General features: G+C 43.9%; 1 protein-coding gene across 1 annotated transcript in view; it reads left to right on the forward strand.

The window, feature by feature from the left end:
* Nucleotides 1–25,528, forward strand: part of ANKDD1B (ankyrin repeat and death domain containing 1B) — a 66,050-nt gene that overhangs the window by 24,823 nt on the left and 15,699 nt on the right. The window contains 8 exon segments of the mRNA XM_089908566.1: nucleotides 3,031–3,129; nucleotides 8,403–8,501; nucleotides 10,962–11,060; nucleotides 13,561–13,593; nucleotides 13,595–13,660; nucleotides 16,211–16,312; nucleotides 20,380–20,475; nucleotides 25,059–25,260. Coding sequence (XP_089764692.1) covers nucleotides 3,031–3,129; nucleotides 8,403–8,501; nucleotides 10,962–11,060; nucleotides 13,561–13,593; nucleotides 13,595–13,660; nucleotides 16,211–16,312; nucleotides 20,380–20,475; nucleotides 25,059–25,260 — 796 coding nt within the window.

Raw genomic sequence — 25,528 nt, forward strand, 5'->3', positions numbered from 1 at the left:
GGTAACATTTTTTAAAGGGCATACAAAGTTTAAAGTAATAGCTGTTTTCTTGGTGAGGAAAAATGTTTTGTTTTTGATAACCTCCCATTTCTTACCAGACTAGGCTTTCTTTGTGGATGGGTCCTTTGTCACTCTGTATAGGCATGCAGAAATGCAAGACTTTGTAGCAACCAAGGATAAAAGAGTAAGGCCATTTTAAAGTTGAGCAGACTCCTGATACTTCCAGTAGTGTGTGTCCCCAGACGGCTAAATATGTATTAGTTAGAATTCTTTTTGTTATGAGTGACAGAAATCCAGTTTAATCTAGAATAAACATTAAAGGTAGTTTATTAACTCCTAACTAAAGAGTTTGAGGGTGTATCTGGCTGGCTTCAGGCATGGCTGGGTCCAGCTCTTTTTTTTCCTCCCAACTCTTGGCTGTCTCTGTTGGCATTATTGATAGGTTTACTCTCCACATGGTGGGAAAGATGGCTACTAGCAGCCTCAAATTTTATATATGAAAGCTCACAGGTGACTCTGATTGGCCTGTGGCTTGGCACGTGACCATCCTGAACCAAACACTCTGACCAAGGGGTAGATGGTAGAAGAGGCAGGAGCTATAATGAACAGCTCCACAAAGGTGGGGCACAGGGGCTGTTCTCCAGTGGAAAAGATGGGGACAGGAAACAGGTCACCAGTGCTCTTTCCTGCCGTTCCAGGGCATTAGCAACCTTTAAAGGCTGTCTCCCCCCATTTCATGTCACCTGCTCCCCAGCCACAAACACACACTCACACTGAGTTCTGTACTCCCACAGATCGCCAGCTCAGGTCCTGCATTTCATTATGGTCACTCGTATGTGTGTTCGTCTTCCCTAACAGACTCTGAGCTTCTTAACGTCGGGGTGCCATATTTTTTATCTTGGCCACTCTTGCTTAGCACAGTATCTGACATATACATAGGTGCTTAATAATTGTTCAGTAAACAAGTGACTGATTTATAAGGATGTGTGACTGAATGTTTTCATCTAGTATATCATCAGTGTTTCCCATCCTCCTTTTTGTGATTTGTTTATATGGACCTTTATCTGTTGTCAGTATTAGCAGATATTTGTATAAGCCAGACACAGTAATTTTGTCTCTGTCATTTCCCAAGAGCTGTTCATGGCTCAAGACTAGATCTTGATCTTCAGTTAGGGGGTCTAATCTCACAGGCAGCAAACGGAGGCCCCAAGCAGTTTGTCTCTTCCCTTTGCCCTTCCTTAGTGATTCGATGAGAACCATCGATGATGAGTCAGGATTTCAAACTCTGAAGGGCTGGGGATGTAGGTCTAATTGACCACATATCTGGCTCAAGAATGTAAATGAGGTGAATTTTTGGTGCCAGTTTGTTTCTCCGGCCTCCCTACATGCATGAGGGCAGAGCCCTGATACACACTTTTTTTTTGCCGTTGATTACTTTAGCACTTTTCCTTCCTTTGTCTTTAAGTTGTCGGAGAATCATGAGCTGCTATCTCAAGTTAACAGTGACCATTATCTTTTTTTTTTTTTACATCTTTATTGGAGTATAATTGCTTTACAATGGTGTGTCAGTTTCTGCTTTATAACAAAGTGAATCAGTTATACATATACATGTATCCCCATAACTCTTCCTTCTTGTGTCTCCCTCCCTCCCACCCTCCCTATCCCACCCCTCTAGGTGGTCACAAAGCACTGAGCTGATCTCCCTGTGCTATGCAGCTGCTTCCCACTAGCTAGCTACCTTATGTTTGGTATTGTATATATGTCCACGCCTCTCTCGCGCTTTGTCACAGCTTACCCTTCCCCCTCCCCGTATCCTCAAGTCCATTCTCCAGTAGGTTTGTGTCTTTATTCCTGTCTTACCCCTAGGTTCTTCATGCCATTTTTTTTCTTAAATTCCATATATATGTGTTAGCATACGGTATTTGTCTTTCTCTTTCTGACTTACTTCACTCTGTATGACAGACTCCATTATCTTTTTATTATCTTGCATTAGCAGGAGATCAGATAACAGTCTAGATTCAGGAACCTTCTGATAAAGAGTCTTGTATCTTGCTTTTTCACATTTCAAACATCTTGCTAAGCTTTTAGTTAATAAAATATCAAGCCAATCTGTGAATGTTTTCTTTAGTCGAAGAAAATACTTCTGCTATTTTGCCACCGCAACTTCTTTTCCTGCTTTTAAATATCTCAGGTTAGAAAATTGGATATTTATGGGTATTTCATTGTTCTCGATGACATTTTGGCGGTTGAAAATGCAGTCTCCCTTTGCAATGTGAAAAGTTGGAGAAATTGCCATAATCAGAAGATTCTGCACTTGAACCTTCCTCCCCAACAAATCACACCTAAACATCCCTCTTAAGCTATATTCTCTGGATAATTCCTAATTTCTCCATCCCATTTCATACTGACCTATTCTCAAGAGTTTTCCCGTTGATTCTTGGTGAACGTTAGAGGTAAATGTATGAGCAAGCAAGGAGAGCCTAAAGAGAAGCAGTTGACACATGTCATGTCTGAATGAGTCACATAAATATTAAACCCTGGACAATTTCTGCTTGGAACATTTTTATCAGTAAGGCAAGGCTTACTGAGTAATACGCAGGTGACTCAGATGGGGTCTGGCACAAAATCAGCTTCTCAATAAATAGTCGAGTGAAAGAACTATTCAATAAATGCAGAAAGTTGGTGAAATTGTTACATTTGAAAGGGAATCTCATTGTCTGATTGTGGGGTGGCATCTCCCCAGGCGCTTGGGAAGACCGTTTCCCAACAGTACTTCTCTACCCCCATAAAAATGATTCTGTGCTAATGCGGAGTTCCCACAGTTTGGGGCAACAACTCAGAAATGGATCTGGTTTGAAGTGAGAGGGATTGTTATCCCCCTCCCCTAGGAAGTCCCCAGAATGCTGTGACCAGAATCACCACCTTGGCCTCCTCGCCATCCCCTCCCCTCAAGCTGCTGCCCACTTTGTTGGTTGCCTTGCCGGCTCAGTAAGTGTATAATGAACACTGAAGTTCATGATTGACTTTCAGAAAGGAAGAAAACCATTTCTTTTGGCGGCAGAGCGGGGCCACATTGAAATGATAGAAAAACTTATCTTCCTTAATCTGCATACTTCAGAAAAGGACAAGGTGAAATGAACTTTTATTTCTTTGCTAAGTACCAGAGAAAGGGGAGTGACAGTTGAGGTGTAGATTTGGTGATGGCATTTTGGTGAGCAGTAGAGTTGTTCAGTTGTTACTACAGTCAGAGAGAATCATCGAATATCCAGGTGAAATCAACCCACTTTTTCAGTGGACCATCCAGATTGCCAGTTTTGCTCCGTAAATGTCTGTGAAATCAATGGACTACATGGAATTTTCTACTGTCAACTCCAGTTGCTCTTTTCTTCCACTGAGGTCTGCGGGAGGCTCAGCCCCACCTGACCAGGGAGGGAAACACTGGGAGGGCATCCATGTCTGTGTGCATATCTTTGATACTTTCCTTAGGAGAAATTCCTAGATGTGAAATTGTGGGTAAGAGAGTTCTGCACATTTTAAAACTACCTCCCAGAAATCTTTCACCAGTTTGCCTTCTCAAGGTTATATAAAATTACTTTTATTGTCCCACTTTTGCTAGCAAATTAGCAGCAAAGGTAGAGCAAGGAACATGGATGGATTTTTTCCCTTCTCGTTCAAACAGCTATTTATTTTCATTTAACACTTTGAAAGTATGAATTTCACTTAAAACTGTGGAAAACATGGCCACTACTCTATCCACAGCTTTAACAGGCTAAAGTAACTCATGGAGGTTCATTTGTTAAACCATTCACTTATTCACCAAAAAAAAAAAAAAATTTTTTAATATGTGCTCTATGCTAGGTAGAGTATGTTTTCTTATTCTAGAAGCCTACAGGGCAAGAAGAGCATACAAAAAATAATATATCGGGCTAAATGCGGTAATAGATGTATATACAGTGTGCTGTGGGAGCACAAAGGAAAATCTGTTTCAGAAATATCACAGGCTTCACAGAGGAGGTGGTATGTTATGTGGGTCTGAGCATTTGAATGGACAGTGGTATGAGGAGATTGGAGGAGGGCACAAGGGTAGAGTATTTCAGACAGAGGGAGGAGCCCGTTTGTAAAGGAACCAAGGCATGAAAGAGCATAGTGTGTCCTGGGAATGACAAGTTCAGGGTGGCAGAAATTGGGGATGGGTGGGCTGGGAAAGGTGGATGCCAAGTGGGCCAAGGCAGAGAGACCATGAAAGGCTGTGCTCACCAGGAGGAGGGGTGATTCTGACCTATTGGCAGCAGAGACCTTGGAAGGTTTTAAGCAGCAAACAAGGGATGGGATCCATCCTGGGTGTAGGCAGGTAACTGTCACCGTGGTTTGAAGGGGGTATTGGTTCCTGGAGAGGCAGGAGGTGGGGAGTCCCTGTCAGGTGACTGCAGAAGTAGCTGAAGCAAGAGCTACAGAAAGCCTCTCACCGAGGCTCTCACTGGCAACAAGCAGGACGAGGTGGTAGGAGGAGACAGAGGCCACAGGATTTGTTACCAGGGGATACGGAGAGGGCAGACTTTCTGGCCTCTAGCTGTCTGGCTTGGACTTCCCGGAGGGTGGGGTGCCCATCCCTGAGCTGTGGGGTACAGGGGGGGAGGGGGTGATGCATGGTGAGTAGTAAGGGTTTCGGAGGGTTCGCTCTGAGGCACCAGAGTGGGGAGGGGGTATATTCAGGTGGAGGGTGGCAGGGAGTTAGAAACTGGGCCTGGGGTTCTTGTAAACCCCTTGTGAGTCATCTGCTCTGGGTGGTCACTTTTTAACCTCTGGCTCAATGCCTTTGAGGCTGGCTGTTTGGAGACTCACGTGAGTGGAGTCCTCTTGGACTTCATAGTTTAATATTCTGACGAATTCTAACTTGGCAGCTCTCCTGAGAGCTACTTTAAGAAGTAATATAATCATTTACTTTAAGACACCATTGATTGTAAGGCACGTCATTATTTCATGTAACATTAAGAAAAAATAATGCTGCCAATTGAACTGTGACACAAAAAACTCTCTTGTCATTTAGAATATTTTGTATTATTGAGTTTTTAGACTTTTATCTTAGATTTTTAAAAATCATATACATACAAAGGACGAAATAAGCAAGGGAGCTTGGTTAAGTATTCCTATACTTCATACATTGAGTCGAATTCTTCTAAATCACTTTCTCACTCAGAGTCTTGATGTCCTTGCTTTTCCAGACAAAATATTGTCTTTTGTGCCTTCAAAGACGTTTGTGATGCAGTGTTTCTTCAAAAGGTGCCCTGCTATAGATTCTGAGATTTTCTTCTAAGCCACTGACACCCATTCTGATTTAATGCAAATCACAAGCCATGACAGCTATATCATGTCTGCTGCCCGGTTCACTGAGATTGTGAGGTGCATCCTGATCTCAGATATGTTAACATGAGAAACAGGATGTGACTTAGAGTTGGTGGTGTATGGTCATAAAAATAGCAACTGTGGGCAACAAAATGAAAACTGAAGGCTGTGAAAGTGGACGTGTGTGATGCCTGGGAAAAGTCAGTATTCCCCTTGGACCAGAGAAGCATAATCAGCCTGGCCACATGCATCCCTGGACTGGGATTAAAAGCAGGGCTCTGACTGCCTGGGTCTGATCCTGGCTCCATCACCCCAGCTAGATGATTTTGGGCACGTTACTTGGCCCCTCTCAGCCTTAGCTTCCTCATCTGTCAAATAGCCTCATAAGGCCTTAGTGAGGTTTCAAATGAAAGGCTGTGTCACACACTTAGTTCAAGGAATGGTGCCTGGCACATGGTAAGTGTGCAACAAGTGGTATCCGGTGTCATCACCGGTGTTATCTGGGTGCAGTAAGTGGGATCTTGGTTATCATCGGTATCAGTGGTACATATTGTTATTATCCTCCTTTTTCTCTCTTCCAGTTCCTAGGAGAATGTAAGCCAGGCTTTCAGCTGAGGATCATGGACAAAAGTAGAGCCTTGATTTGTTTATTTTTATGTGTGTGGCCATCTGACGGAGTGATGATCAGGTTGAACTAGTTTAACTTAAAGAAGATCCTAGAAATTTGGTCTTCTTGAATAAGAGTTATGAATGTGAGAAACTCAAAAAGAACATGATTCACCTAGGATACATCTTAGCCATGATTGGCCTTCACAAGTCAATATAGAGATCCAGTCCTATAGTCATAGGATTTAATTTAAAGTCTTAGTTGTGCTTGCCCTGTTTTGCTTTAATACTTTACCACTGGAATGTGTGCACTTGGATTTCATCTACCTTTTAGTTATTTTCGCGTTGGGGCACATTGAGGAAAAGTCATAAAGTCCAACAAACTGTACTTGTAGATTGTGATGGGTTTTATTTGCACAAAGTGAAGTATCTAGTGATAATATTAGCCTTTTGGATGAAGCCCATAATGTACATACAGTCTTGGGCTGCCTCTGTTTCCTGACATAGGCTGTTGCCTGACCAGTTGGACTAGGCTCATGGGACTAGGCTCTAGAGCAGTGGTCTCCAAACATTCTGGGTAGCAAACTCATACCAGTAAAGAAAGTTTGAGCATGCACCTAATCACATGTACATTTATAATTAAATTAATATATTATAAAACATATGCCAGAAATATAAATTTTAAAGATTGAGATAAAAATAAACATAAATAGCAATTTTCATATTTTTCTCTACACTGAAAGGATTATCTTGTAAATATCTGATGTAATTTCCTTCCAGTTTTCTTTGTGTTCCTATGCATGTATATTTTTAGTGCCTGCCCAAAATTCATTTAACTGTTCTTTAGCTCTTGGACATTTAGGTGTTTTTTTATCTTTTTTTTTTTTTAAATAAATTTATTTATTTATTTATTTTTGGCTGTGTTGGGTCTTTGTTTCTGTGCGAGGGCTTTCTCTAGTTGCGGCGAGTGGGGGCCACTCTTCATCACGGTGCATGGGCCTGTCACTACCTCGGCCTCTCTTGTTGCGGAGCACAGGCTCCAGACGCGCAGGCTCAGTAGTTGTGGCTCACGGGCCCAGTTGCTCCGTGGCATGTGGGATCTTCCCAGACCAGGGCTCGAACCCGTGTCCCCTGCATTCGCAGGCAGACTCTCAACCACTGTGCCACCAGGGAAGCCCCTGACATTTAGGTTTTGTTCAGTTTTTCTTTACTATTAAAGTAATGCTGTCATGAACCTCTTTGTATACAAACTTTAGTCTGTATTCCTCATTATTTCCTTTGGGTATATTCTTAGAGGTAGGATAGCTGGGTCAAAGATATAAATGTTTATTAGGCTCTTGATATATTAAAGACATGAATTCTTTCCTTCACAACTTTTGCAAATATTTTTCCACTGGGGTTTGCCTTTTGGCATCTCTTTTCCTGGAAAAGGAGAAGGCAGATTATGAAAAGAAATTCCTCTCTAACAGATGGCTGTCCCAGGCTCTCAGGGGAAGCTGCTGGGATACAGTTTTTCCATTTCGGTGGGATAGGAACATTGGTTCCATGCTCTTTTGTCCCTGTTAACATGATTGTTTGTACCTAATTAGCTACAAGTAAAATTGTCTGAACTTATCCTAGCTGTTAGGCAGAATAATGTCCAAGGTGGAGAATGGTTAGGACATGGGGAAGGAATTCTGCATTTCTTCCCAATATTTTTAGGAAAGAATCTGCATGAGGAGGGGGAAGTATCCAAGTAGCTATTGTGTGAGACCAGTTCCTTCTTTTCTATGTTGTGGCCTAAGCTAAACTCACTTTGTCCTACTAGTGTTTATCATAATGAGTTTCAGGAACCTTAATTACTAAGGTAGGGTATTACATTTTTTTAAATGACATGCAATATTTTAAATCAGTTTTAAAGGTTAAAACTGTACTTGGTACAAATGTGCTTCTATTTTTGTATTTCATACTGCATTTTAGTTCCTCATTTCCATGATTATCTTTCTTAACAAGCTGTTACCTTCTTGTAGACAGGGTCTGGATTCTAGTTGTCTTCCCAATCCCAGTGCCTACTACTGTCTGACAAACAGCAGGTGTCTAATAACTGTTTGTTAGATTAATGAAGATCGAGAGTATGAATGATGGAGGGAAGGTGAGAAAAGGAGGCAGCATAACAGAGTAGTGAAGAATGCAGGCTTTGGAGCCAAAGAGCTAGACTTGCATCCTAGCTTTGCCACTTTTCAACTGAGGCTTAGTTTTCTTATGTGTAAAGTGGGGATAATAACCCTGACCTCGTTGTGCAGTTGAACTGTGCCAAAGCATATAGTCTTGGCAGTATAAGTTGGCACATAGATGCTCAATAAACGCTATCTATTAAGAGTAATGCACAAGAGATAGAGAAAGCATGCTGTTTCTCAAGTAATTTCATTCCATGTCAAGGGGCAATTCATTTTAACTTTTTTTCCGTTTGTTAGAATGGCAAAACGCCATTCTTCTTAGCTGTTGAAGGAGGTCATGAAGAATGCAGCAAAGTGCTACTGGCATCAGGAAGTGATATCAACATTCCAAGTAAAGTATGTGCTCCATGTCTACTTACTCACACAGGGAGGGAGACTCAGAATGTTCTTTGGGTAATCTGGCCCTGCACTGACCCATTCACTGGGCTTCTGTAGAATTAATACAGTTGTCCCTCGTATCCGCGGGGGACTGGTTCTAAGACCTGCCTAGGGGTACCAAAATCTATGGATGCTCCAGTTCCTTATGTAAAATGGTATAATACAGTCCTTATCCGTGGTTATCCATCCAACTGTGGGGGGCAGGGGGATTTGGAAGGCCGATTGTATTAATACTTTGCTTACTTTGTGGTAAGAATTAATGACTTACCTCTGACATTCCCCTATTAACGTTTCCTCAGAAACAATACCATTCTTCCTGTTTACTTGGGGAGTAATTTATTTGGAGAATAATTGAAAACAGGGCAAAAGTAGCACATAGTTGTTGCTTCTCAAACAGGCACTTTTATTCTACTTTGTTTTCTTCCTAGAAACAAGTAGTACCTGGCTTATACACAGTAGGTGCTGAAAAAGAAAATCGTGTGCTCACCCTGGAGCCTGAAGAAGACAGGATGATGCCGCCTTCTAGGTACAAAATACTTTGGTGCTGAGATCCTTTGACACTGATCTTCATTTATTTTTAAATTTTTTTTATTTAAAATTTTTTTTGGCCGCACTGAGCAGCTTGTGGGATCTTAGCTCCCTGACCAGGGATGGAACCGAGGCCCATGGCAGTGAAAGCACCGAGCCCTAACCACTGGACTGCCAGGGAAGTCCCTCACTATATAAAATTATATATACATAGACAAGATTGCAAGGGAGAGTGGAATATGTAGGGTGAGGTGATTCCCACTGACGTTGCAAGGTTTTTCATGCGATAAATGAGCCCAGAGTTAAGAATTCACGGGGCCCAGGAAACATTCAGAATATGGAGAGTGGTGCTGTTTTTCTGTCATGCCCAGGTGCCCCTCTGCCCCCAGTCTGCAGCCTCCCTGGAAAGGCCTCCCTTATTAGCAAGATCCTCCTGGGATCACTCCTTTTGGCTCGCCTCGCTGCTCTGTGCCTCCCTCCCTTCTGTACTTAATTCTTTGGCGCTCTGAAGGTTTTGCTTTGTAATGGCTTTCACATGCTCGCATTCTCCCCACCCTGCCAGGACTGTAGGCTCCACGTTGTCCATATCCTTATGGCCTTGGCCTCATCCAGACAGCCTGGAAATTGTCCTAAGTCAGTTTTACATCTTTTACATTATCTTGGGTTTTCCCCGGAGTTCGTTAGCACACTTCCTGGATCAATAGCCTCAGCCTCCCATGTACTTTATTTTAAAATTTTTTTTACTTATTATTTTTGGCTTCATTGCTGGGCGCAGGCTATCTCTAGTTGCGGCGAGCGGGGGCTACTCTTTGTTGTGGTTCGCAGGCCTCTCATTGCAGTGGCTTCTCTTGTTGTGGAGCATGGGCTCTAGGTGTGCGGGCTTCAGTAGTTGTGGCTCATGGGCTCAGTAGTTGTGGCTTTCAGGCTCTAGAGCTCAGGCTCAGTAGTTATGGTGCATGAGCTTAGTTGCTCCGTGGCATGTGGGATCTTCCCGGACCAGGGCTCGAACCCGTGCCCCTGCACTGGCAGGCGGGATTCTTAACCCCTGAGCTACCAGGGAAGTCCCCTCCCATGTACTTTACATATCTCTAGGTTACTTGTAATACCTAATACAATGTAAATTCTATGTAAATAATTGTAAATAGAATGTAAATGTTATGTAAATAGTTGCCAGCACATGAGCAAATTCAAGTTTTGCTTTTTGGAACATTCTGGAATGTTTTTTGTTTTGAATATTTTTGATGCATAGTTGGTTGAATTTGCAGCTGCAGAACCCGTGAATTTGGGGGACCAACTGTGATCAGTCAGTAACTATCCACTGACCTTGTCTTATTGCAAGGCCTTTTGGAGGAGGCCCTGACCTAAGTAGTTTGCCCTCTAGCACGGGCACTAAGTGAAGGAGAGATGCTAAAGAAGTTGAGTGAAAGGGCTGTGAGGGAACCTGCACATAGGCAGCAATCATGCTGAGTGCTGAGGTGGTACCTGTAAAGGGGAGAGTTGCTAGTAAATGGTCAGGGCGGGAGAGGGTGGATGCACTTCTGGGGCCAATACCAAGTTCAGCCCTTTTGGCTCAAGGAGGGGGTTTGCAGGTTGTATAGAGAGAAGGCTTGGCCCTAGCCCACTTCGTACTTCCTGGAGAAGGGAAGGATTTTAGCTCATATTTGCCTGAGGCATGTGTTGTCTAGGATTCTTGTCTCTTTTAAATGGGAGATACCTAGAAGCAACCAAAAGCCCCCGCCCCCAAATGATCAGAAACACGTTGAATTTTCTTTTTTAACTAGGCATACTATTTTATTGTATTAATTGATTACCATGGAATGAACACCAGAAACCATGCTAGATTCTAATGGGAATCCCTCCGTGCCTTCTCTCTCCACCTGTCTCGTGCAGCTCGATATCAGTGCTTTGCAGATAGCAACCCGGAACAGCCACGCATCCTTTGTCAGCTTTCTTTTCAGTGAGAACGTTGATCTGCACCAGAAGGTGGAAGTGAGTCAGTCTGTTATGATAACATGGGCTTTGATCCCAGCTCTGTGAGGCTGGCTGTGCTGGGAGATGCTCCTTGCAGATGCATGGAGGGCTGGAGCGGGGAGACGAGTGATCACAAAGGAGGAATTCTTTCTGGGAGGGCCGACTGGCTTCTTCTGGAGACGGAGTCTTAATCTTAAGAAATACAATCCAAGGGATGAATTTTAGAAAGTCATTGAAGTTCCGGAACAAAATGAAATCTTTGTGTTTTAAATATTTACATTTGCTGCAGTTAATTTTTTTTATGTATCTAGAGATGCCAGTCTTGTATTAAATTTATCAGTCTGGGAAAATAATGAAACTGCTGTTAATAGGAAGGAGAATGATTATTTTTCCCCCTTCACTGACCGATCTTGTTTTTCTTTTGAAAGTCAGTCATTTGTATTAATTTAGGTTTTCTGAAGTTCGAATTGGCTTTGGTAGAATTAACAAAGGCCCTCTGCGCTGGAATTAGATGGGGAAACATTCCCCTATTTTTCACTCTACTTTCATTTCTCCTGTGAGAATATTCTTTTCTCTAATATTGCTTAGCCATTACTATTTATTGTATTAACTGGAGAGGAGGGACGTGATTTAACCCATGACTGGTAGCTTTTGGAGAATGGCATTAGGGGAACTGGTTCTGACCTTGCCTGGTCCATCCAAGGATGCTTCCTGTTTCTCAGGAGGAATTGGGCCCCAGCAAGGCCAATGGTCCCAGCAGGAAGGGCACTGCTTACGTCCCTGGGACGAGGGATACGTTCTCTTTTTTCATCCTTAGCGCCCCTAGAGAGAAGGTCCTCCCTGAGCAGAAGAGGTCTGCACAGAAAGCTTTCCCCTCCTGCTGCCCCTCTGCCCCATCTGTCTCCCACTTCCCTTGCTCACCCTTGGACAGTCTGACATACGCAGACATAGCATTCCACCTGCCCCTGCTTTCCTTCTCCTCTGTGTGCTGGTGAATCCCTTGCTAACTCACTACATCTCTCTTCCATCCGTCTACCCCTGTTTCCTGGGAAGGAGCCTGGTGCTGCTGCTGGAGTCAGGAAGATCTGGGTTCAAATCCTGTCTCTGCTCCTTCCTAGCTCTGATGCCTCGCGGAAGTGATTTCACCTCTGTGCCTCATATATAAAGTGGGGAAGAGAAGCCCTAACTGCTAGGGTGGTGGTGAATGAAAAACTGTTAGCCCGGTGTTTCCGAGTATAAACTGTAGGGGGAGCGAGTGAGTAGTGGGCACCATTAGGAGAATGTGTTGTAGGTGCATCAGCGATGCTGATTAACACCATCTGCTCCGCTGGAGCAGCAGTGCACCCTGTCCTCACCACCCACCTTGCAGCATCTGTGTTCCCTCTTTCCACGCATTTTGCCTCTCAGCTCAACTACTGTTGTCCACACAGTCTCACTGCATCTTCTGCCCCTGCTGTCTCACACCTGTACCCCTGCCCCTCTCCTCCCCACTAAATGCCCCTCACCTCACTCTCTCACACCTTACCTGTGTTCTCCTCGCCTTTTTTCCTCCTTGCATCTGCCTTTTCTACCCCCGGAGATGTGTTTTCTCTCGAGCCTCCTGGGCCAGTGGCAGCTGGGTGGGAGCAAAGGCAGCAGGAGGTTGTGTGTGTGACCCTGGAGGTGGGCACTGAGACTGACAGGGCTGGTAAGAAGCCCGTAGTAGAGGTGGCTGAGCACATGGCTGGAAGACAGGCAGCTTAGCCACAAAGGAGGAGGAAAGGGGAGCAGGCTGCAAGGGCCTGGTGAATATGCGATGGCTGGGCTCTACATAGGTGGGAGGGCTGAGCACGGACGGTGCCCCTGGGTGAGTGGGGCATTAGTCCCACAACATGCTCTAGGGAGAAAGAACCCAAGATCAAAGCAACTCGGGGAATGCTGTTGCTTCCTTGTGGCTGTTCCCACTGCACTTTAGCTCTTTGAAGCCTCTGGAAAGTCCTGCAGTTAAGCTATTTAATATTTTCTTAGCCTTCATATTTGAGCTCAAATGTCAATTCTTCAGGGAAGCCTTTTCTGACTTCCAGAAAGTTTGGCCCTTGGCCCACACCCACATGTGCTCTCTTACCGCTGTGCACTTTTCCTTCAAGGCACTTATTATCACAACGTGTAACTGTACATTTATTTTGTGACTTAAAAAAAAAAATCAGTATCTGCTTTCCCTACTAGATGAAAGATTCCTGAGGATGGGCCATGTTCACCACTGAACCCCTAACAACCTGAAAAGAGCCTGGCCCATAATAGGTGCTCAGTGTCAAGTTCTAGAATGAATGAAGTGGGAAAGTGGGTTGCTGGTGAGCGGGATTTCTATACAGCCTTGGCATGGAAGTGATTGCTGAAGACTTATTAAGGGCCTGCAGCCATGTTGGGCAGTACCAGTATTCAGGAGATTATCAGGAAATGTCTGATGAAATGAGTCGCTTTTTGATCTGATTGATGAAGCCAGAATCTTTTGAATTTGAAATGTAATTTCTTTCTGCAGCCTAAGGAGTCCCCTCTTCATTTAGCTGTTAATCAACAACCATATCACAGTGGTAAACAGCTTATTAAGTGCACAGCATGATATTGACATCTTAAATCAGGTAAGCCAGGCAAATCAGAACCTAGAGAGTCTATTTTCTTGTTTCAACTCAGCATGTGTTTAGGGGTAGTTTTGATCAAGTCCAAAGTGCTCTAAAGATTCCTGGGAAGAATATGCACATTCATATTTTTATCCTTTTGCCTCTGTAAACCCCCACTCCCACTTGCACACACATATTTTGTCTTTTTCAAACGCACAACTGGGATTCAGCCAATGCGTTATTAAACCGTTCACATTTAACAGGCCCAGTACTTCTGATAGATAAACAGTAGCCCAGAGGTAAATTGCCGGTGGCAATTTAAATCAACAGCTACTCCCCCAGTGTGAAATGTTGTAATTGGCAGGGAGCCCTTCTCCACAAGAAAGGAAGCTTTGTTTCTATATTATAGACAGTAAATGTATCTTCTTTTTGCCCAAAGGCAAAAGAGACCTCCTGGAATTTTTTTAAAAATCACCATGAATTCAGACCACTGGAGCAGAATCAAATGCCGCATAAAAGGCATCCATCACTGGCAGCAAATGGAAATGCTGAGGTGGAAGAATTAAAAGGATGGGGGTGGGTGCTGTCTGAGCCAGGGCCTGCTCTGGAAAGGGCTACCCTCTTCCAGAGGTCAGGAGTGGGAAGGAAAACTCTCGGGAGAGGGCCCTTGCCAGAGTCCTGAGGACAGATGAGCGTCTGGACTCCTCCCTCCTTCCTGGCTGCCCCTTCCCAGGTGAGGGAGCAGCCACGTGCGGTGGGCATGCGTGTCCTAACCCACTGTGTCATCCTCGGTTTCCTCATCTGTGAAACCAGAGCACTGACTCAGATCTCTGCAGTCTGCTCCAACTCCAGCCTGTGAGGTCCCTGGTACCCTGAGCTGAATTGGGACTTAACTCCCCTTCTGTCCCTTCCTTCCGCAGAGACCGTCCTCCTCCCTGGTCTTTTACTATCCCAAAAGTTTGGGGGAAGAAAATCTCTCTTATTATTGAACATACATATGTATTCAACTATGTTAATGCCCCACATCTTTCCTCATGGGCAGAGTCTTTGCTCTACAGATGGACAGAGCACCCGAGTGATTCTGGCTTCACCAGAATTGGCTAGATCCACTCCAGTGAAGGAGGCTTGCTAGGCTGCCACCCAATTATAGAAGTAGACTTTATCATTTATGGGTTTTGTTAGACCAGGAATACACACAACGTATAAAAGTAAGAAAACATAAATAAGCTAAAAACTTACAATTTGTTTATAATCCCCCCAAAGAAAGAGAACTCTGTTAACATTTTGGTGCATTTCCTGCCTTCTAGACTTCTAGCAGTTTTGCCACAGGGAGATTTTATGGGTATTTGATGTATGACACTTGTGTCTCTGTTCCATGTTGGTGTAGACTTTTGATAGGTCTGTCAGTGTAAGTTTGATGTCATGGATAACGAGCCCCCAGAGGGGCACATTGCCACCTAAAAGTGGGTCTTCAGTAAATGCTTGTTGATATTAATTATGTTAACATCCCAAGCAGGTTGGCCATATGCTCTAGTAGCAAGAGTCCTGGGCTAGATGCTACTGCCCAGCTGTGTGACCCTTAGGAAGTTGCTTCCTCTCTCTGGTTTAGGAGTTGGGCTAGATTATAACCAATGTTCCTTTCTGTGCTAAAATTTTAGAATTGTCTTCACATCAGCATTCCTTTCAGTGGGAGGTTAAGATGGGTGATTTTCTTGTGATTTCATATATTTCTCTGAAGCATTCTTATCCTCTTCATGGGAAAGTGGTTATTCAAGAAAGAAATTAGAAGTCTTGCACTCCTTTATACACTATAATGTAGGAAACTTACAAAATAGAGAAAAGCATTGAGAAGCCAATAAAAATAAGCTCTAATCCCTCCGTCTAGACATTATTATTCTTAACATCACCAATACATTTCCTTCTTTCCCTCTTTTTCTATAAATTGAGCTCAGCTAGATAGTGTTATTTTGCTAAGGTTTTTATTGTTGCATCATAAGCATTTTTCATTTTTAAAAATCTCTGAAATTATTTTTTATTGTGGCAAAATAAACATAACGTAAAATTTACCATTGTAACCATATAAGTGTACAATTCAGTGGCATTAAGTACACTGACAATGTACATAACTCTCACACCATCCATCTCCAGAACTTTATCTTCCCAGACTGAAACTCCATACTCATTGAACAATAACTCCTCATTCCCTCCTCCCCCTTCTCCTGGAGACCACCATTTCACTTTGTCTCTATGAACTTGACTACTCTAGGTATCCCATATTGAAATCATTTTAAAAAATCATTTGTGATGGTTGCCTATTATTCCAATATGTGGATATACCATAATTTATCTCATGAGTTTCCTTACTAAACATGTAACTTCCTTTCAATTTTTCATTGTTATAAATAACACTGCAATGAATGTCTCCTGTACCTGTTTAAAAATATGTGACCTTATCTATTTTCCCTTACAGGCCTGTGTAGGACACCTTTGCTTTCTCTTTATCTTTTTACTACGCAAGTTTTTTCTCTCCTTAACATGCTTGGATTACATTTTTGAACTTTCTCATGTCAGAGGTCACAAGCTCCTTTGCATGTAGCTGCTGATCTTGGAAGTGTGGAACTGGTGGAAACCCTGCAGAAGGCGGGCGGTGACCTAAGGTTGTTGACAAAGTGAGTTCATGGGCTTCACTCTGTTTAGCTGAGCTGCTTGCTGAGTCCTCCCTGCCGGTTGTAAGCCTTGAGGGGTAGTATTACCACATCCTTTGTGAGATGGACACAAATTGGAGAGACCTTGTATCTTGATAGTAACATCCCAATTTTAATTGAGATAAGTTGGTAAGAATTTTTACTCTCAACAGTAAAATATACATTTAAAAAATTCAAATTATTTATTTTTTGAAAAGATGATAGATTTACATGGTTCAAGAATTTAAAACTTAGTAAAGGTTTTACAGTAAAAATTTCCCATCTACCACGTCCCTATTTGTCTGGCTCTCATACTATCCTTGCCATACATACCCATTATTGTAAGTTTCTTCTGTTCTTGCCAGAATTTCTTTATGCATATAACAGCAAACATAAATATATTATACTCTTATTCCACTCCTCCATCCTTTATACACAACTGTGGATACCTATACATATTGTCCTACATTTAGCTTTTTTCCCTTATCAGTATAAAGCAAAGATCATTCCGTGTAAGTACATGGAAAGTTTCTTCTATTTTATACAGCTACATAATAGACTGTGGTGTGGATATATCATAATTTGTTTAGTTCTCAACTGATGGGCATATAAGTTGTCCTTAAGCTTTTGCTATTATAAATAGAACTGCAATAAATAAATTTATATGTGTCTAAACTTGTTTTTTAAATTTATTTAAAAATTTTTAATTGTTGTAAAATACACACAATATAAAATGTACCATCTTGACCATTTTTTTTCTTTAATTTATTCATTTCCTACTTTTTAAAAATTTTTTTGGCTGTGCTGCGTGGCTTGCGGGATCTTAGTTCCCCAACCAGGGATTGAACCCGCACCCTTGGCAGTGAAAGCTCGGAGTCCTAACCACTGGACTGCCAGGGAATTCCCATAACCATTTTTAAATGTCCATTTCTGTAGTGTTAAGAATATTCACTTTGTTATACAACCAATCTCCAGAACTCATTCATCTTGCAAAACTGAAACTCTATGAACAGCAACATTCATTTCCTCCTCCCTCAGCCCCATTCCACTTCCTGTCTCTATGAATTTGACTACTCTGGGTATGTCATCTAGGTGGAATGGTACAGTATTTTCCCTTTTGGGACTGTGTCCTCAAGGCTCAACCAAGTTGCAGCATGTGTTAGAATTTTCTTCCTTTTTAAGGCTGAATACTATTCCCTTGTATGTATATGCCACATTTTGTTTATCTGATCATCCATGGATAGACATTTGGGTTGCTTGCACCCTTAAGCCATTGTGTAGGTGTGTTTTTAAAGACAGACAACTTTGTTTCTTTCACGTGACGCAGTTCCGCAGGCTCAGCCATGGCAGGGTTGGGGTTCCAGCTTTACTGAAAGGTGTAGAAGAAGACACTGTGTGGCCCCCCTGGCTAGGTACTCATTCACATCTTAGCTTAATCCTCCCATCTCCTTTGTGAGGCAGACGAAATTATCCCAGTTTATAAGAGAAGATTTGATGACATCGGGGCCATTGTAAGAAGCAGAGCTGAGCTTCAAAGCTAAGGCTACTGGATGCTTGGCTGCCCAGCACTTCCAGAAGTTGCAGTTTTTCCTTCCTGGTCTTTGCCCTCACTAGTCATCAGCTCAGTGCATCCCTCATTCCCAGGGCAAGCCTGTGTCCTCCCTAGTCTATTTCAGAATCACACATTGCATGTTTGTGGGATCTGAATTAGTGATATGTTATTTTACTTGTCTCCATCAGTTTTCTTTTTCTGATCATGAAAGTAATACAATTTGGAAAACATAGAAAAGCATAGGAGAGGAAAACACCATCACCCATATTTCCATCACTTAGGTGGAATTCCACCAGTAGTGGCTCATTAACTTCTGTTAACATTTGGCCTTAGTATTAACATTTAGCATTTGTAGCTAAATGTTAATAGCTTCCTGTGCTTTCTTTTATTCTACTTTGTCAATAACACTTAACACCTCCAGGGCAGTCTGGTGAGTAGAGAATCTAAAGCATTGGGCAGGGAACTTATGTTGGGCCCCCACTGCAAGTGGACTGGATATTCCAGTGAACACGTCTGCGCTACAGCTTGATTCTGTTTTCAGAACAAAAGCCACAGTTTCCTGGGCCTCACAGTCTGATTTCCCAGATTTCCTTTCTCCTCCTCCTTCTTTTCTCATCGCGTCTGGTGCCTCTCTGGCACCCAGGACATATGTAATTAATGAATAAAAACTATCTTTTCTGCCTGTTCCCACAATTTTTACCAAAGATAAGTGACTGTTTCTAGGACTGAATTAAGGTCTGCTCTGGATGGAAAAAAAGGAGCCAAGTTTTGGTATAAAGTTGACTTTCCCTGTCCTCTCAGCCTGTGGCGTCACAAAGCTCTCCGAGGGCCACCCGCCCTCAGCAGCACAAGTATTTGGATTTCTACTCCAGCTATACTCCCTGCGAAGGTTTTCCTATGAGCTTGAAACCTCTGGCTCCCAGAATGCTGCCTTCCCAAAATAGGCTAATTATGGTGATTGAGATGGCTTTAGAAGCCAGAATTTGGATAGCATACAATTAGAGGCTTGCTAAATGCCTGCAAAATGCAGTTCTTCCTAATTTCATTACTGTCTCTTTTGATTGGACGCTGATTACTTTCAGCTCTAATTTTCAGGCTCACCTGGGTCTCAGTTCCGGGACTAGCAGACAAATCATTTGACTTGGTGGCAGTTGCATTTCACAAATACTCAGTGTTGTGAGAGAATTATCAGGATAATTTTCTGGATCTCTAAGCATAGAAACATGGGTTTCTGAGGTTGGAACTTCTTCCGAGGTTACTTCTGACCATTCATTTAAATTATCTTCAGGATCCCTGAGCAGATTTTTCATGGGTCATTTGGAAAACAAATGAGGGACCACCATCTTTTGCTTGGGAAAAATGTGTAGATGTATAGCTTGTGTTCTGCACAAAATCTAGGGGACACTGCTTGCAAAGCTGTATGCTGTAGCTTTGAACTATATCCATCTTGACCAAGTTACGTCATTTGTAACTTGTATAAGGTACCATATGGGCGCCAGGCCATTCATGCTCCAGATTATGTCTAGAACAGCCTTTATTGCTCATTCCATTTGGTTAAGATTCCAACCCCAACCCCTCATCTTTGGTTAGAGGTGGTATGATATAATAGGAAAAAATTATGGATAGGAGGCCCGTGAGCTGAATTCTGTATTATGTAGTGTTACTATTATTGATTGTATTCTGCATGAGATCCATCCGTTTTCTGTTTTATTACTCTGCCCTCCTCAACACAGGGCTTTCGCTTCCTGATCTAAAGTGGCTGTTCAGGCTCCTCCCGTCATGCCAGCATTCCCCTGGGGGAGGAGGAAACTTTGAAATCTCTTTTAAAGAAACTTCCCAGAAGTTGCATGTGCTGCTTCCATTTACATACCATTGGCCAGAACTTAGTTCACATACCCAAGGGTAAGGGAGACTAGGAAATGTTCGGGGTGGCCAAGTGCCCAGCTAAAGTCAAGAGGTCTCTTTTAGAAGAAAAACGTTATTTGTGGTGGGTGGGGCATGGGACACTGACTAAAGCCTCTGCCACAGGCGGAGTCAGACTCTGGAGGAGAAAAACGTATGATTACGTTATTTGCTGAGGACTTCACAGTGCAGTGAGCCAGGGAGACCACTGCCGGTCTTGGAGAAATGCTTGGGTTCTCATTGATAGGGCAAGTGTAGAACGTTACCTGTTGGTGTTGGGCCCCTAAGCCCAAATCCTTCCCCCTGCCCCATTGACACAGCACCTGACACTATCAATATCTAGCATCTCTTAGACGATTACCACACACAGCCCTAGACTGTGCCACACACAGTCCTAAGGACCCTATACGAGTTATCGCACTTGCCCCTCACCACTACTCAGAGGGGTAGTTATTGAGACCTAGGGAAGCTGAGGACTGGCCCAAATTTGCCCTGCTAGGAAGCAGTAGGATCAGGATTTGAATCCAGGCCCCCTTGCTCCAAAGCAAGAGCTCCTAACCAGTAGGCCGCATTGCCTGACTCTTTGATTTTTGACATTTTAGCAAGGGAAGACTGCCCTGGCCGTGGCCGCCAGGAGCAACTGCAGCTTCATCGTGGGCACACTCATTGAAGCCGAGAGGTGCTACGCCTGGAGAGAGGTAAGGAAAGCCAAATTCAGCTCGGTGAGGGCCTCTTCTGCAGCCCCCTCTTCTTACAGGGCAGGTTGGGGTCTGTGTAATTCTTTTTTCTGCTGTAGTGGGGAGGGCCCTAGTTAGTGTGTTATAGCTGTCCCTTCTGTCCTGTGCTGTCCAATTTGCGGCATGAACAGCTGCCTCTCTTCCTCTCAATCCTTTGTCAGCACCAGTGGTTGGAACTGAAGTGTGTAGAGCTCCATTGGGCCAAGCAGGCCAGTCCACATTGGCTCTAAGGAGCCTGGCATGCGTGCTCCGGGTGGTTGGCTGCTGGCTGTGCCTGCTGTCACGGAGTCTCTGGCTATGGTCCCTTCTGGAAGCTCCCACACTCGCATTCTACTGAGTGGTAAGGAAGTTCATATTTAGGGTTGTGCAGTTTTCCACATACCGCTGTGCCGGCTACTCAGCACTCAAGTATTCTCTGATGGTCACGAAAACCTTATTCATCTTCAGAAAACAAAAGCTTGTTTCCAAGACATTCCTTCCATCTTCTTTCATCAGTACTGCCTCTGATAGCTGCCACTGACGCAGCTTCTCAGTAGAATGCCCTCCCCTCCAAGATTCAAGTCTATGTCCTTGGGCAGGAATTTCCTCACCAGACACCACCCTCTGCTGCCGTCCTAGGCTGAATGTCCACTCTGGTCACAGGCTGGAGCCAGAATTTAGGTCCTAGTCCCTCACATGTCTACCCCTGAGGAGCCTTAAGCCCAGACTGATGTCTAATTTGCCAATCCTGAGAAATGTCCCTTAAATCCTTAAGGGGCATTGATTTGCCTCCTTGCTCGCAACGCAGTACTGTTTATTTTGGTTTTTATTGTTTGTTTTTTTGCGGTACGCGGGCCTCTCACTGTTGTGGCCTCTCCCGTTGCGGAGCACAGGCTCCGGACGCGCAGGCTCAGCGGCCATGGCTCACGGGCCCAGCCGCTCCGCGGCATGTGGGATCTTCCCGGACCGGGGCACGAACCCGTGTCCCCTGCATCAGCAGGCGGACTCTCAACCACTGCGCCACCAGGGAAGCCCCCGCAGTACTGTCTAATTGGCTCAGTAGTCCTGGTATATGGGGATCAGTTTAAAGGCTACACTATCCTCCCCCGACTTTTCTTATTTGCCTGTAGGACAAAACAAAATAACATTTGACAATTAGAATTCTGTTTAATCGCTCTCCTTCCTCCTCTGATTTCTAGTCTCTCTTCTTTTTCCTCTTCCTCTTTGTCCTAGCCTCATTCTCATTTTCTTAGATCATCACTGTATTTTATTGAGGATGACTTTCCCAAGTTCCGTCTTTGTTTCCACATTTTCTTTAAAAATAGGAATATTCATTGGTTCTATTTTTAATTCCTCTTAGCATTTTTAGATTCTTTTTCCTAGATGAGAATAAATTATCTTTTCCACCAGATGAATAAGCCCTCTTTCCTAACAAGTCTTAAGGTGTGAGAGTTGGATGAACTTTGAAAATCATAAATAATGCATACATATAGCTGAAGTAGACCCCCAGAAATGCTAAGACTTGTTAACCCTGGTGACAACTGGGACCCTGAGGTCTGGAGTGGGAAGAAGACTTGTTTTTTTCATATAGAGCCTTAAAAATTTTTTTTAACCAAATATATTTATTGTTATTTATTATTTAAAATTCCCTTTGTTATTAAGCAAGTTTAAATCTTGGCCTAATATAAAATGGTTCCTAATGAAAAGATTAAAAAGATGATTGGAATTTCCTCTCTCATATCCATTTACCCATTTACCTAACCACCTAATCATCTATCATTAAATTCAGTGGTTCAGGGCTTGCTTCCTTGGTAGCGCAGTGGTAAAGAATCCGCCTGCCAATGCAGGGGACACGGGTTCCAGCCCTGGTCCGGGAAGATCCCACATGCTGCGGAGCAACTAAGCCCGTGCACCACAACTACTGAGCCTGTGCTCTAGAGCCAGCGAGCCACAACTACTGAAGCCCACGTGCCTAGAGCCCGTGCTCCGCAACAAGAGAAGCCACTGCAATGAGAAGCCCACGCACCGCAACGAAGAGTAGCCCCTGCTCGACGCAACTAGAGAAAGCCGGCGCACAGCAACAAAAGACCCAAGGCAGCCAAAATAAATAAATAAATAAACAGATAAATAAATAATAAGTAAATTTATATTAAAAAAATAAATTCAATGGTTCAGAGGTAGATGGGGGCTTCCTAAAATCGTGGCTTATGCTATTTCAATTTCCTCCAGTTCTGGCTTATGTTATTCCTGCAAATAGTTCAGTGCTTTGCAGACAAGTTATTAATGCTTCCACTGACTGTTGAAAAAGACCTGGGCTTTCCAAATCCCTGGCCCTTTCTGTGGAAGCCTGAAGGACTGCCCAGCCCAATCCTGGAACGCACAAAGCAGGCATGTTTCTCAAAGAAATAAAAATGCAGTAATGCGGAGTTGAAAGCAGAGGCATTTTGTAGTCTTCCCTTTAATTGGTGGTGCTTGGGGTTTTGATCTTCTTGGATTTAACATTTTCAGGAGATGGAACGAGGAGAAAAGGAAAAAGGGCAGTGCCCACAGCTCCTAAGTTTCTGGATCTCCCACCCTCAGCCTTACCTCTTTTAGGATCTCCTGGGAGCCAGGCACTGTGGGAGTAGAGCAAGGCTGGGGTGAAGAAGACCCTGCAAGGGACTTCCCTGGTGGTGCAGTGGTTAAGAATCTGCCTGCTAGTGCAGGGGACACGGGTTCGAGTCCTGGTCCGGGAAGATCCCACATGTCGCGGAGCAGCTAAGCCCATGTGCCACAACTACTGAGCCTGTGCTCTAGAGCCCGTGAGCCACAACTACTGAGCCCGTGTGCCACAACTACTGAAGCCCGTGTGCCTGCAGCCTGTGCTCCGCAACAAAGAGTAGCCCCCGCTTGTCGCAACTAGAGTAAGCTCGTGCACAGCAACGAAGACCCAACGCAGCCAAAAAATAAATTAATTAATTAAAAAAAAAGTGTTAAAAAAAAAAAAAGACCCTGAAAAAATTATGGGAAATTAACTCCTCCCATTCCTATTCCAACTTCTGTTCACAAAGTCCAGATATCAGAGAACGGTCTTGCTGTTCTCCTTGGCCAAGTTTCCCAGGAGTCTGTAGGCCTTCCAGAGGAGGTCACTGATGCTGTGAGGGTGCAGGCTGGTCCATGCTGGTGGCTGGGGCACCAGCCTCACCACGTTCTTCTCATAGGGTTCAAAAACCAGGTCCCCATATCCCTTTAGTCCACTTCCTGCCCCAGCATTGACTCCTGTATGGCTGTTCAGAGTATCTTTCACTGACTCACTTTTATTTAAATGAAAGATAAAGACAAAATTCACTATATGTAAAAGAGGAAAGGAGAATAGATAGGAAGTCCCAAACCTCTTGGTGGGCTCTGTGTCCTGCGTGTCCCTTATTCCCACTCTCCAGAGGAAGGCTTGTCTGGAGCCCTGCTGGCATGTGTATGACAGGGGCAGCCATAGGAAACCATGACCCCTGCTTTCACTTTGAGATTTTCTCCAGTTGTTTTGGTTGGATTCTATAGGACTCTGGTGGATTCTTTTTTGTTTTTTGTGGGGTTTTTTGGTGGATTCTTAAAAAGGGACAAAAGGAATCTTTGACAAATCAGAAAGCAAGAATCAATCCAGGCACGGTGCTACTGGGCTGAGCCTGGCTCCAGGGCTGTAATACAAAATGATAATGGAGCCTTGTGTCCTCCACTCCTCGGCCCCCAGAGTTAGGATGCTCATTTGCTTTCCTCCTAGTCACCAGAGAGCAGGATGAATGGAGGGATCAGCTATGGGGTCTTATCAAGAATATATCCAATCTGGGCCCCACTGAAACTTTGATGTGAGAAAATCAAACACCCCAAAGGAGAAAAAGGGATATGGTTGAAAGTAACGCCTTTAAAGATACATTTGTTTTTGTGACATTTCTGTAGTCAGCATACCCCCTCTGTTTTCTTTTGGGGTGGTAAGCAGGCTGGGATAGAGGCATGCGATACAGCATGGCAAAATCCCTCACACTTCCTGTGTCAGACAGACTCCAGCTTTTTTTTTTTTTTAATTAATTTATTTATTGGCTGCATTGGATCTTCATTGCTGTGCAGGGGCTTTCTCTAGTTGCGGCGAGCAGGGGCTACTCTTTGTTGTGGTGCACGGGCTCCTCATTGTGGTGGCTTCTCTTGTTGCGGAGCACAAGCTCTAGGCATGTGGGCTCAGTAGTTGTGGCTCATGGGCTCTAGAGCGCAGGCTCAGTAGTTGTGGCCCACGGGCTTAGTTGTTCCACGGCGTGTGGGATCTTCCCAGGCCAGGGCTCGAACCCATGTACCCTGCATTGGCAGGTGGATTCTTAACCACTGCACCACCAGGGAACTCCAGACTCCAGCTTTCTATTTCAGACATTTGTCTCTATCTTGGATGGCAAAAAAAGATCCAGTTATGGTTAATATTGAAAACATAGTCTCAGTTACCACTCTATGGGTTACATCTGAAAAAATATATACGTATGTACTCTGAAATAAGGCAATCAGCAGAAAATGTCTGAATTCATCTGATACAATTACCTTCAATCTAGGAGCATGGTGAGAACATCAAGGACCCATCAACCAGCTTTACTCTGACGTTCAAGCAAGATCACAGTCAGGAGACCAGGCACATTCGCAGACTCCTCTGGCACCTGGCTTACCGTCAGCTGAAGACCAACGAGTGGCAGAGGCTAGCCCGTTTGTGGAACTTTACAGACGCCCGGATCAGAGCCACCGAGGAGCAGTGGTCAGGTCAGCATGGCCCAGGAGATGTGGGCAGGAGGCATTCGGTATTAGGAAGAGCCATCCTTACTGGTGCCCATCTTCCAAGTGGGTGTCCAGTGCTCTTGATAAGCAACAGACTGCAGGGGCCCAGGAGTGGGGACAGTTAGCTGAGGACCACAGAGGTGATTGGGAACCTTGCAGACTGCTAGTACTCATGGGAATCTGCAGTAGATTGAAGTTTGCAAAGGATGATTACTTTTATCGAGCCATATTGAAAAGGTGGCATTTAGCCTAG

This window comes from Delphinapterus leucas, chromosome 3, assembly GCF_059928025.1.
Source record: "Delphinapterus leucas isolate spDelLeu-1000000601 "Yukka" chromosome 3, BTC_Dleu_Yukka2, whole genome shotgun sequence".
Taxonomy (NCBI): Eukaryota; Metazoa; Chordata; class Mammalia; order Artiodactyla; family Monodontidae; genus Delphinapterus; species Delphinapterus leucas.